This window comes from Phacochoerus africanus, chromosome 1 (genome assembly GCF_016906955.1).
Source record: "Phacochoerus africanus isolate WHEZ1 chromosome 1, ROS_Pafr_v1, whole genome shotgun sequence".
In the NCBI taxonomy this organism is placed as follows: Eukaryota; Metazoa; Chordata; class Mammalia; order Artiodactyla; family Suidae; genus Phacochoerus; species Phacochoerus africanus.
Window position 1 is genome coordinate 215,636,990 of NC_062544.1, and position 13,909 is coordinate 215,650,898.

Here is a 13,909-nt window from a genome sequence, read left to right on the forward strand (position 1 = left end):
TCTAGGTCCTTCGGTCCACCAGCTCCTGCTCAGCCCGTCTTCCCCCCCCCCACACATACATACTCAACAAAGACTAAGGAAAGCTGATGTGTATTCTTGCACAAGAGGCCACGTTCTGGGGTGAATGAAATGGTGAACCTTGTGTCATTTGATGAGGGCTATATGTGTATTTCTTCATCATTGCAAAAGTGTTTCTTTCACTGGCAAAGATACCATAGACAGACATTTTTCTGTACATCATTTCCAAAAAACCGTACATGCAGGAGTTCGAAAGGTTATAGCAGCGGGGGCAGCGGCCTCTCAGCGTTCCAACCCCTGGTCATCATCGGTCACGTCACCAACCAGGTGTTCCACCTCCATCAAGGCTTTTGTCAACCCTGTGATCCTCTGTGCCGAAGACCTTGTCCTACCAGCCTGTCTAATGCTTTCCACCCAGATGGATGGTAACCCGCCTGAGGACACAGGCTGTGTCTGTTACTCCTCTTAGGTTCCCCTGTCCCAGAACAAGGTGCTGTTGATAAGTAAGGGGAGGAGCCTGTGCCCAAAGACCATAGGGCTCATCCAGCCATGGCCATTGGTGGAAACTGCCCACGGTTCCTCATCCCCAAGGCTTTATTCTGAGTCTGTGCGTGATGTGTGTTTTCATCTCCACGCCATAGGGAGCAGGACGTAGAGAGGGCTGGAAGTATTCTTGAGAAATAGAGGTTAAATGGCTTCAGAAATCGCCCTTTCAGAGTTTCCGTCTGGCTCAGTGGTTAACAAATCCGACTAGGAACCATGAGGTTGTGGGTTCGATCTCTGGCCTTGCTCAGTGGGTTAAGGATCCGGCGTTGCCATGAGCTGTGGTGTAGGTCACAGATGCAGCTCAGATTCTGAGTTGCTGTGGCTGTGGCGTAGGCTGGCAACTACAGCTCCGATTCAACCCCTAGCCTGGGAACCTCCATGTGCTGCAGGAAGTGGCCCTAGAAAAGGAAAAAGACCAAAAAAAAAAAGAAAAAGAAAAAAGATAGAAAAGAAATTGCCCTTTCAAAATTTTCATAGGTCAGAGTCTTGTAGAAGTGCTTTGCAAGCCAAGGGGCCCAGGTTTATGTCATCAAAGGAAAAACAGAACCCAGAGTCCTTTCTGTAAGGCCTCTTTAAAGCAGCCCATTTCCCTTCCAGAGATTCTGTATACAGTTTCCTGCCGACTGAGTATGTATATAATTTATGATTCGTATTTTTAGGAGATTGCTTTTTAAGATGATTCTTAAACATTGGTTAGATGGGATAAAAGCTACGATCCTTTCCAGCTTCAAAGGTCTGTGGTTCAGTGGTTTACAACCCACTTTACTAAATGGTGGAAATGAAGCATTTTCGAGGAAGCGGCACTTGATTCTGGTCAGGGTCATTTAATATTTATACTTTAAATTCAACCCACTACTGTGATGTATATACTGTGATAGATTTGAAAATCAGCTTCTGTTTCCAACTGCTGGCCTTGACTCTGTAGTCACCTATATATATATATATATATAAAAAACTGGCCCTCGAATTCCTTGAGCATTCATCCTTTTAGAACCTTATACTTTTGATTTTTGAAGAGTTCTACCGTATCGTTCCTCTTCCTTGAGTCTTTCACTGAGCCTTTCTCTTCCTTCTTGGTGAACAGGGGGGTCTGTGCTAGGGAGGTCCCACCTCCTTCTTAGATACTGAATGGGGCTTTGGGTGCTGTTAAATGAGAGGATATCCAGGCAGCCAAGAATATCTGGATCTACCCTTCTAGCCCTCGACCGTTCCCTGCAGGGATGCACAGGGGACGTGCCCAAGGACCTGAAGCCACATGGGAAATGAGGCTCTGCTTTATTTTTAAGGCTGGGATCCAGGAGCGCTAGGCATTCAGGCAGGAGTGCTGAGGGAGCCAGCTGGCCTCTCCATAGGGAACTAAAGCCAAGAGCGAGTGTGGCGGGGCGTGTGCTTTGTGACACTTGGCCACTCCACCCACTTGTAAATGTGACCCAGCAAAAGTCCTGGCACTTGGACCAGTCAGATGAGTGATGCTCCTCATTAGATGAGCAGGGGGACGGCCAGCCAGGAGCCTGGCCCAGGGAGGATGGGCGTCCTTATTGAAACATTCAAATAAGGATTCCAACAAATCAGATATTTGAATCTTATATATACTAATGTAATATAATATATATATATCTCATATAATAATAAATTAGATATACAAATCAGATCTCAAATATGCAAATGCATCAGACCCGCTGATCCTGAAGGTCCTTTCTAGTTCCAGCATCTGTCGTTCCAAATACACGGGCCTTTGTATTCTGTGCCTCCTTTCACTCTCCGCTCTGTTACACAGACACATGCACGCATCATACCCTCTTTGAGGCCTGGGTGGCCAGGGGTTATCTGCTTCCCCAAATAAACTGCATGTCTGTGTTAGAGCACGTATAGGCTCGGAGAGCTACAGCAGATTTAAAAAAAGAGATCGGAAGCTGTCTGAAATGACTTTGCTTGCTGCTTCAGATCTTTTGCTGCTTTTTCCCTTCTGTACGGTGTATATTTTCTCCAATGACCACGTACTATGTGATGATTAGGGGGAAAAGTAAGCAAAGCAACTAATAGGGGAAAAAAGTTCCCTTTTAAAAGTGAAAAGAGATATGCGTATGTTGAATTATGTGAGAGTAGCTACAATTGAGCACTAAATTTAGTGCTGAGCTTCCTGGAAACCAGGGCACAAAGGGAAACTGGGTGGAGCATGATATTATGGTCAGATAAAGTGAGCATACAGTGTCATCCATAGGCTTCAGTGTTTGGGGAACAGTCCACTCGAGAGGAGTATTTACATAAGGAATGTTGAGGATCCTAACGGAAAATGCCTCCAGTTGCTGTTTTGTGGAAATTGTGCTGATGTCCTTTAAAAGGTGATATTTTATATAGATTCTCAATGGGAGCTCAGGGTATAATAATGGCTCTCCACTCATAAAAGTATTTCTGTGGGTAGCTGGGCCCAGGTAAATTGCTTTGTGGTGACTTCACTTTGTAAAAGAAGAGAGTATAAATAAATCAGAAGGTCGTAGATTTAGCATATCTTTCCCAAATATCAGCTGCTTCAGCCAGATTTGGGGCAGGCTCTGGATAGCAGCCCAGCCAAGGATGAGCTCTGCGATGCTTGCTGAGGTTCATTATGTTGTGTTCTGATGGGGAGGGAGACCCATATACTTTGACCAGAGGAGTAAGCATTCTTTTCACCTCTTATTATAACGATTAGGGAATTTGGGAGTCCCCATTGTGGCTCAGCAGGCTACAAACCTGACTAGTATCCATGAGGATGTGGGTTTGATCCCTGGCCCCATTCAGTGGGTTAAGGATCCAGCGTTGCCATGGGCTGTGGTGTAGGTCGCAGATGCAGCTCGGATCCCCTGTTGCTGTGGCTGTGGCTGTGGCTATGGCCGGCAGCTGCAGCTCTGATTCAACCCCTAGCCTGGGATCCGAGGCGTCGCAGGTGTGGACTATAAAAAAAAAGAAAGAGAGAGAGAAAATGAGGAAATTTGACTTGTTTCTGCTCCCACTGGGTGGTCTTCCCATTTTTGAATGGCTCCTTCAAGGGTAGCAATGAGCAAAGAAGGGCAATTATTAAATAATCACTAGGGTTGGTCTGCTGATTAGAGGTACATTTCCCCCAGATGTATTTAGCAGGCGTTCACTGAGTAATATAAGCAGTGATTGTAGATTAGTTTGACCAAGCATTTTCTCCTTTTATTCAGAGACCAGCTCTACAGAAGTAGGCACACTGTTCAGTACCCTTACTGTGATGATGGACCGAGATTACATCTATAAAGTACGCCCTTAGCACAGCGTATTCAGGTGTTAATGCAGTAGTGGCACCTGGTAACGGGTCAGTCAATGGCAGCTCTTTTTTTTTTTTTTGTCTTTTTGCCATTTCTTGGGCCACCCCTGTGGCATAGGGGAGGTTCCCAGGCTAGGGGTCTAATTGGAGCTGTAGCTGCCAGCCAACACCAGAGCCACAGCAACGCGGGATCTGAGCCGCATCTGCGACGTACACCACAGCTCATGGCAACGCCAGACCCTTAACCCACTGAGCAAGGGCAGGGATCGAACCTGCAACCTCATGGTTGGTTCCCAGTCGGATTCGTTAACCACTGCGAATGGCAGCTTTTAATACTGATGATAATGAGATGGTGAAGCACTGTTCGACAGAGCCTCAGCGTCAGGGAAAACCTACCCATTTTCCCTCTGGGACTTTCAGCGGTTGTGACTTATGATTGTATTTCCTTCTGGGACTTTCAGCAGTTGTGACTTATGATTGCTCTGCTAGACAAGATTCAGGCTGGGGCCAAGAAAATCACCACTGTGTTTTGAATCAGTGAAATAATGCAATTTACGGGGAAGAGGAGCGTTTTGAAAGAGCACCCAGCAATCTGACGGGGCTGTAATTGGCAGATATGGATGATGACTCTAATGACATTAGGCCTGAGGAGCTAAGTGGTTGAGGGAGGGTTTGGGCAGGTCTGTGCTATGCTCTCCTTTTATTTATTTATTTATGTCGAATACTGAAGCTTTTTGTTTGTTTTTGTTTTAATGTAGGGGTGGATTTAGGTAGGCTACAACCATTTCTGTGCCCAGGTCTTTTTTTTTTTTTTTTGATACTAAATTTATTCCCCAGGTCTTTTTGTGCCTTTGTTTTAATTACTAATCGTATGGATCGCCTGCATCTTCCTCACCTCTGTTAAGGTCCAGTGACCAGAGCTGCAGGCTGAGTTCTAGGTCCAGCTGGTTCTGGGGGGCTTGACAAAAGTAAGAAGCACCTTTTTGTTTCCCATGTTCTCCCTCTTTCTATATATATACTTAATATTTAGTTGTGCTTTTGGTCACAACTGCAGATTGGACTGTCTTCAAGGAACCATTTATAATGAGAACTTTCTTTTTCCCTTTTCTGGGTCATATTCAACAGTTCGCAGCCTTTCATTATTTAGGTATAGAGAGTACTTTTTAAATTTTTGGCCTAGAAAGAAAAAAAAAAGCACTCTTTCTTCTTGCCTTTGGCTCTTGCCCACTCACTAAGCTTACCTGCAGTTTATTCCTGCATGGAGTGAGGATTTCAAAGTGCCCTTCTGGAGGTCATTTCTCAGGGTGCCTTTGGAAAGTTCTTTGTGGAAGGGAGCCACCTGCAAGCCACTGTACTTCTGCAGAGCAGAGTGCGCCTTTCCACCAATGGTGTATAATTCAGTTGTTGAGGTTCTTGACAATTGATCCAGTGTCTGCCATCCATTTCATCAGAAAGACTGTTCAGCGAGCTGGAGTCCTTGACCTCCCAGGGGGCCATGGGGGTACGGGGGTAGTATGTAAGCCCGAGAGCCAGTCTCCAAAGCCTCATGAGGTAACTGCAATAAGGGAGCCTTTTGCTTCTGGATGGAATTGGATCAAATCTGTGGGGGTAATGAGTGTCTCCTTCTGATTAGAAGCTCGGTTACTTAATAAATGCAGCTGGGTTAATAGCCTTTCAAAACATAAAGTTTATGACAGTGGTGAGCTGGGGAATGATAGAGAGCCCTTGCTGGTGGCGAGGCTAGGAATTACCGTTCAAGGCCAGCATGGGTTACCAACTGGGGTCTCAGAGCTCTGGGCTACCTTGGTGGTGACCTGGGGACCTGGCCCCCTGCAGCACACCGACCTCCATTCACTTTTATGGATGGGTTTTAACCTATAATATAGCATTTGAGCAAAAGGGTTACACTGCTAAAACACAATAAAACCCGCACCTTATCACAATGATTTGTCCTGTGTAAGTTCTAAGATGAAATTCAGGTTTTTAAGCTTCCTCTATAAAGACCAAGGCCAAACCTGTCTAGAAGCTCTCTCCTGCCTTCCTCTTGGCTGATCTGAAGCTTCCGTTGTGATGGCGAAGGGCTTCACAATTATCCCCTTGGCTCTGTGAGGAGAAGACAGATGAGCATATCCCGTGTGTTTATCTATCAGGCCCACATTATCTCCATTCATCTACCAACCTGTAATTAGCATTATTTGTACCAGATACACCCCCAACTAGCCTTGAAGCATATTTTCTTCCATTTCAGCTTCTGGAATTACGGAGGATTTAAACAACTCCACTGCTGTCCAACGCCCCTCGGCCCATGGGACAAAGAGTGCCCGTGTTACCACGGCCCCCACCAGTGTTCCTCGGATGCTCCAGTCTTTAGCTGTCCATCCGGGACCTCTAATGGAGACAGAGCCTTTCTCTGAGGACACTGCAACTGCCACGACTTCAGCATCAGCCCATTCCTCACCCCCTGAGGCAGAGTCCAGAAGAAACAGTGAAGTGGTTGGGAGCCCAGGGGATGGAGCATTCATGGAGCCATCCACGGAGAATGCATTTGGCCTTACATCTTCCAAGGTCTCAGTGAAGTCTGGGCAAAATGATTCCCCAAGTAAGTCTTCAGTCTTTCTTTGATTTATCAGGGACATGTTGCCATTGTTGAATTTTCTCAAGGGATCGCTTCCAGACCATTTGCAATCTCTTAAAAAAAACACAACAACAACTGTGTTCTTGGGTAATACCATCTCCTTTATCTGATACACCGCATTGTCTCATTTGGATTTCACCCTCATGACGAAGTTGTGAAATTAGTCAAATGAGCATCATTCCTCCTGCTTTCTTGTAGATGAGGAGACGAAGGCTCCCGGGCTTCAGCGGTGAGCACATGGTCCTCGGCTCTCTCACCGCAGAGTGGAGACCCCGCCTCGGAGCGCCCACAGTTGCCAAATCTTGTCACTCTGCAGCATCTTCTAACCAGGAGCTGCACACTCTCCAACGCTTAGCTTCAGTTATCCCACTAAAGGCCATCTTTACAAATAAAATGTGCAGATATAAATATACTCCCCCAATTCAGAGTTTTAGTGTACCCCCTGTAGTGGATTTTTTGTTTGCTGTATTTCAGACTTATAATACTCTTTATTAAAAATAGAACTGCCTTAGAAAAATGCTCTAAGCACGATACCTGGGCATTGCATTGGCGGGACATACCAACGTACTCACTGGCTCGTACTCCCCCACGTTTTAGGGGGAGTTACTCTGCTACTCTGCACATGCTGCTTAAAAGCTTCCCTCTTCACCGCCTTTTATTTTTGGTGTCGCTCTCTTACTGACCCTGAGGGTTTGGAAAGAATTACTTAGAACATGAAAGTGCCCTCTGGGTTACACCTACAGTAAATACTATCCAGGGTCCTTGCAAAGGGACCCTTCCCTTAGGGAAGCCGCTCGTCTTGGGTGTGGAGGGCTCTCTCTCGGGCCCACCTAACGGCCTCTTCTCTCTGACACCTTTCAGCCTCGGGAGGACTCAGACTTGCCAGCAGCTCTGGTGCCAGGGATGGAAGCCCCGTGTCTCAGACCGAGACCATGTCCCGGTCAGCCCCGTTGGTCAGAGGTGGACAGAGCACTGCTCTCTGGTTCTTGAGCAACAGCGAGACATTGGCAGATGCGCCGGGAAGCTCCACTGCCCATCCCGAAGTTGAGAACGCTTCCGTGTTGACCCGGTTCTCAGCCTCGGCCCCACAGTCTGGAAGGAGTGACACCACGCTGGGTGGTGGGAGCTCTGAGCCAGACACCGAGTCCTCCTCCTCGTCTTCCTCTTCCTCAACAAGCCTGGACTCCTGGGCACCACGCGGGGAGCACTTGAGTGAGTCTCCACATAGGAGCCCTACACTCGGAGGGAAGGGGGCTGCCTTGGATGGGGCTGCCTTGGATGGGGCCGCTTAATGCAGTAGCTCCCTCGGGAGTCCCAGGCCTTCCGTCTCGCTGGGTGGTACAGACGTACCCGTACACCCCACAGCTGTTCTGTTAGGTCTCCAAGATGCTGCTCTTGCCACCTGCCCCTCCCTCCCGCACAGCTCGGGGACTTCTCTGCCCCTGTCCTTCCACTCTCTGCAGCCCACCCGACCACACACCTGCCTTGGTCACACAGCTTCTGGAAGGTGGAAGTATCACCTTTTCAGGAGCAGTTGTTCCCCCCAAGTCTGGGCATTCATCAGGAGAAGTTCTCCTTTCCCCCCTTTTAATATGGCATTATTGAGATATAATTCACATTCTTTTTTTCTTTTTGTCTTTTGTCCTTTTAGGGCCACACCCGCAGCATATGGAGGTTCCCAGGCTAGCCGTCTAACCGGAGCTATTGCTGCCAGCCTACACCACAGCCACAGCAGTGCAGGATCCGAGCCGTGTCTGCAACCTGCACCACAGCTCACGGCAACGCCAGATCCTTAACCCTCTGAGCGAGGCCAGGGATTGAACCTGCAACCTCATCATTCCTAGTCAGATTCGTTTCCGTTGCGCCACGACGGGAACTCCGAGATGTAATTCGCATTCTATACAATTCACCCATTGAAAGTGTACAATTCAGGGTTCCCATTGTGACTCAGTGGGTTTAAGCTGTGACATTGTCTCTCTGAGGATGCGGGTTTGAATCCTGGCCTCGCCTCGCTCAGTGGGTTGCTGTACTTCAATCTTAGAATACTCTTTATTAAAAATAGAACTGCCTTAGAAAAATGCTCTAAGCACGATACCTGGGCATTGCATTGGCGGGACATACCAACGTACTCACTGGCTCGTACTCCCCCACGTTTTAGGGGGAGTTACTCTGCTACTCTGCACATGCTGCTTAAAAGCTTCCCTCTTCACCGCCTTTTATTTTTGGTGTCGCTCTCTTACTGACCCTGAGGGTTTGGAAAGAATTACTTAGAACATGAAAGTGCCCTCTGGGTTACACCTACAGTAAATACTATCCAGGGTCCTTGCAAAGGGACCCTTCCCTTAGGGAAGCCGCTCGTCTTGGGTGTGGAGGGCTCTCTCTCGGGCCCACCTAACGGCCTCTTCTCTCTGACACCTTTCAGCCTCGGGAGGACTCAGACTTGCCAGCAGCTCTGGTGCCAGGGATGGAAGCCCCGTGTCTCAGACCGAGACCATGTCCCGGTCAGCCCCGTTGGTCAGAGGTGGACAGAGCACTGCTCTCTGGTTCTTGAGCAACAGCGAGACATTGGCAGATGCGCCGGGAAGCTCCACTGCCCATCCCGAAGTTGAGAACGCTTCCGTGTTGACCCGGTTCTCAGCCTCGGCCCCACAGTCTGGAAGGAGTGACACCACGCTGGGTGGTGGGAGCTCTGAGCCAGACACCGAGTCCTCCTCCTCGTCTTCCTCTTCCTCAACAAGCCTGGACTCCTGGGCACCACGCGGGGAGCACTTGAGTGAGTCTCCACATAGGAGCCCTACACTCGGAGGGAAGGGGGCTGCCTTGGATGGGGCCGCTTAATGCAGTAGCTCCCTCGGGAGTCCCAGGCCTTCCGTCTCGCTGGGTGGTACAGACGTACCCGTACACCCCACAGCTGTTCTGTTAGGTCTCCAAGATGCTGCTCTTGCCACCTGCCCCTCCCTCCCGCACAGCTCGGGGACTTCTCTGCCCCTGTCCTTCCACTCTCTGCAGCCCACCCGACCACACACCTGCCTTGGTCACACAGCTTCTGGAAGGTGGAAGTATCACCTTTTCAGGAGCAGTTGTTCCCCCCAAGTCTGGGCATTCATCAGGAGAAGTTCTCCTTTCCCCCCTTTTAATATGGCATTATTGAGATATAATTCGCATTCTATACAATTCACCCATTGAAAGTGTACAATTCAGGGTTCCCATTGTGGCTCAGTGGGTTTAAGATGTGACATGTCTTAATGTAGATGTGACATCCTCTCTGAGGATGCGAGTTTGAATTCTGGCCTCACTTAGTGGGTTAAGGATCCGACGTTGCAGCAAGATGCAGTGTAGGTTACAGATGCGGCTCGGATCTGGTGTTGCCATGGCTGTGGAGTAGGCCTCAGCTGCAGCACTGATTCAGTCCCTAGCCTGGGAACTTCCATGTGCCACAGATCCGCCCGTATAAAGAAACAAAAAGTATAATTCAATCATTTTTAATATATTGACAAAGTTAGGTAATCATCACTGTAATTTAATTCCAGAATATTTTTTGTTACCCCAAAAAGCACTCTTTGCTCATCAGCAATCTCTCCCCATTCTCTGCTCTTCCCTGCCTCTGACAGCCACTAATTTACTTTTTGCCTCTATGGCCTTGCCTGTGCTAGACATTTCTTATAAATAGGATCAAACAGTATGTGGCCTTTTGTGCTCAGATAAGGTTTTGAAGGTTCACCCAGGTGGTAGCAAGTGTCAGCGCTTCGTTCCTTTGTAAGGCCAGATAATGTTCCACGGTGTGGCTGTCCCATCTTTTGTTTATGCTTTTATCAATTATTAGATGTGTGGGTTGTTCCCACCTTTTGGCTATTATAGATAACATTGTTGGGATCATTCCGGCACAAGCTTTTGTGTGCACATGTGTTTTCTGTTCTTTTGAAATTGCCAGGTTATATGAGAGCTCTATTTCTGACCTTTGAGGAACTGCCACACTGTTTCCCAAAGTGTCTGCACCATTTTATATTGCCATCAGCCCAGTGTGAGGGTTCCAGTTTCTCAGCACTTTCACCACCACTGGTTATTGTCCAGGTTTTCCAATGTGAGCCATCCTGGTAGGTGTGGAGTGGTATCTCAAATGGTTTTGATTTGCAGTTTTCCCAGCTGACTAACCACGTTGAGCATCTTTCCCTTCACCCCTTGACCGTTTGTATATCTTCTGTGGGAAAGTCTATTCAGATCTTTCCATCATTTTTAAATTGGGTTATTTGTCTTTCTTTAATTGAATTGTAAGAGCTCTTTGTATATTGTGGATACTAGTCCTTTATGAGAGAGAGGATTCGCAGACATTTCCTCCCATTCTGTGGATTGTGTTTTCACTTTCTTGGTAATTATCATATGCAGCACAAATTTTTTTAAAATTTTAGTCAAATCCAATTTATCAGTTTGTGGAAACTTTTCCTTTGATGTTCCTTTTAAATTACGGTTTGAAAAATAATTCTCAGCATCCTTATTGATGTAAATTCTCCACTGACTGAGGCAAAAACACATTAATTTATCATTTAGGCTTGTAATAGGGTTAAATTCTTACCTTTCCACCACTGCTCATAGCAGCTCATTTCCCCCTACATGAGTATCCTAACTGGTGAGGAAAATTAGGATTTATTACTGATGTGACATGGAAAAGCATACGCTTTATCATAAAGATACCACATGGGTGGGTGGAGGGTATTTGTGCTTGTTTCTGTCTATGCATGGAAAGCACACTATCTGTCTCCTAAACACAAGAAATCCTTTCCCACCCACTATGTGGGGCTCAGATTGTTTGCCTTCTCAGACCAGGAGCCTGCATGCCAAGCCTTCCCCTCCTCTGTCTGTTTAGTATCCTGCACTCTGCAGTCAGTACACAGCCGGTTTCTGTGGCAAATGGGACCTCTGTAGGAGTGGACCCTGGGGTTCAGTTCTAAAGCACTAGATAAAGAACAGCCTCATTCCCGAAACCCCCTCACTCTGGGTTAACATACTGCTTTCTCTCTTTGCCTCTGAATCGCCCAAAGCTGACTGGTTCTGCCATCCACATTTTTGGAGTTCTGAGTTCATTCCTTTTTCTGGGTTCAGATGCAGCCCTTCTGTTTCAGGTCACGACTCTCCCTTTTGTTAAGTCTGTCAGCCTGATGGGGTTGTTGGCCTAAGTTTCACTCCATCCCAGTTAGGATTGTCCATCCCAGGCCTGTCCACTTCGGCAGGAAATTATGCTCCAGCACACTCAGCTCTCCAGTCTTTCCTGGTGACCTTTCCATGGGGTCTCTTCGGTCCTTCTGCCTGGGTCAGATCACAGCTGTGACTGGGTCCTGGTTTTCTTGGTGCTGCCCAGGTCACAGTGTGTCCTTGTGACCATGCGCATTCCTGTCAGTTCATGCACACCTACCATGAAGAGAGCTTACCTCACACTCAGCTTCACGTGCATTTTCCAGAAACATAGGTCCATGGGGGGGGATTGAGGGCTACTCTGGTCTGGGAATAGGAATGAGAGTCAAAAAAGAGCCTCTTCTTCTCATTAGATTCAGATGATGAGGTATTTAGGCCAAGAAGAATTGGATCTCATTTCCATCACTTTTGAGAAGGGTTTATTTGATTATTTAATAAGCTAAGATTCTTTTTTTTAGGGCTGTACCCATGGCCTATGGAGGTTCCCAGTCTAGGGGCTGAATTGGAACTGCAGCTGCCAGCCCACACCACAGCCACAGCAACGCGGGATCCTTAACCCACTGAGCAAGGCCAGGGATCGATCCCAAGTCCTCATGGATACTAGTCACATTTGTAATCACTGAGCCACAAGGGGAACTCCTAAGATTCTTTAAGATTATAGCGTAAAACACATATCCGAGAAAGGAGGAAAGGATATTCATTCATGTGTCACCTGTCCTTGTTCCCATCCCCACTGAGGAAATAAAACATTGCATTAAAAAAATAAAACAAAAAACAAAGCCCACCCGAATCCTCCTACCACAATGCCATTTCTTACTGGTGCGCTAGGACCAAGAACCCCACTGGAGAAATGGCAGGCCCTGGGCGGGTCCTGGATGGCTGGCCCTAACTGGCCATGAGAGCCTTGGGAGTAATACCCGCCACCCCTCCCTGGCCTTGTCAGGGCTAAAGCCCCAGCAGAGTTGTTAGTCTTTCACCTGCTCTTCACCTGCCCTGGTGCCACAAGCAATTTCCCTGACGTAAACACTGCTTATTATGTATCACTGAGCAGAAAGATAGTATTGATCCTTTTCACTGGAATCATGAACCTACCCATAAATCCAGGCCCCCTGAACAGCTTGATCACCCCGCAGTGCGCCCTGAGGTGTAGCGCCTGATGCCTTTTGCAAGAACAACACACATTTTGGATTTTTGCCTTGTCAGTTTCAGGTAAAGACCCTCAGAAAACTAGAAAAACGTTCTGGCTAACAGGATCCATAGCGTGAGTCTTTTTTCCCAGACTCTGCCCCTGCCTTGACGACCCTTCTTTCCAATTCTCCTGCAGCCACAGAAGACAGCCCCGAGCTGGGCATCGGTTCTGAATCGGAGGAAGGAGCTTCCGAGGGGGCATCCGGAACCCGCGCTCACCGCCCGCACACTCTGGCCACCCTCACCGGGATCGGAGAGCGCACGCTGCGGTCTCTCACCAACGGGAGCACCACTCCTGGGGATGCGGGACGGTCAGAGGCCGAGGACACGGAGAGCGCCACTCTGCAGGGGAACGTGACCGCCGCTGGGGACTCCCACCTGGTCTCCAGCTCCCTGGCAGCCTCGCGCACCCTCGGAGGTGATGGGACCGGCAGCATTTTTTTGCACATTCTCTCGATTTGCTTGTGGTCCAGGATAATCACGTTCTCTGTCAGCCCAGGAGGCACATTACGAGCGCCTCGTGAAGGGAACTTTCTGGGTTTTCCGACCTCCCCGCCCCCACCCTCCCACACACGCTGCTGCCTAGGCCTCTGCGGTGCAGTCTGCCAGGATGCCGCCGGCAATAAAGGAGAGCCGCCACGTTGTGGCTTAGGCCAGTCTCCTGGGAAAGAAATGTCTCATTATACAGCATGGAAAGTTGGGAGGGTTTTCCTTTTTCCATGTAGGCGTAACAATTGTTCTATTTGGGGTCTTAAGAGCTTTTCAGATACTAATTTGCTTTTATCAAAAAAAAAAAAAGCCTGTGGAAGGAATTTGGACCCGTTCCCTCTCCTTCCGCCCTGGCCTCACTTCTCTTTTATTACTGTTTCCCCGGGGCCACTTGGGCTCCTTACAGGAGGGCAAGTCTCCTGACTGCAGACTCAAACCCTGCCCAGCTTCCCCTACCATCTATCCACGAAAATGCCCCTCTCCAAAGAAAGCATTCCACCCCCCCGGGGGTTCATGGCTGGGACCCTGGATGTTTATCTCCCGGTGCAGGTTCAGCAGATGCTTGTTTAGTTGACCTA

The 13,909-nt window shown here is 48.2% G+C and overlaps 1 protein-coding gene across 3 annotated transcripts in view; it reads left to right on the plus strand.

Moving 5' to 3' along the window:
* Window positions 1-13,909, plus strand: part of HEG1 (heart development protein with EGF like domains 1) — a 90,554-nt gene that overhangs the window by 31,596 nt on the left and 45,049 nt on the right. For all 3 annotated transcript variants that reach the window (XM_047790440.1, XM_047790422.1, XM_047790430.1), the window contains exons 4-7: window positions 6,081-6,431; window positions 7,329-7,679; window positions 8,890-9,240; window positions 12,979-13,260. In XM_047790440.1, coding sequence (XP_047646396.1) covers window positions 6,081-6,431; window positions 7,329-7,679; window positions 8,890-9,240; window positions 12,979-13,260 — 1,335 coding nt within the window. The remainder of the gene's footprint in view (window positions 1-6,080; window positions 6,432-7,328; window positions 7,680-8,889; window positions 9,241-12,978; window positions 13,261-13,909) is intronic.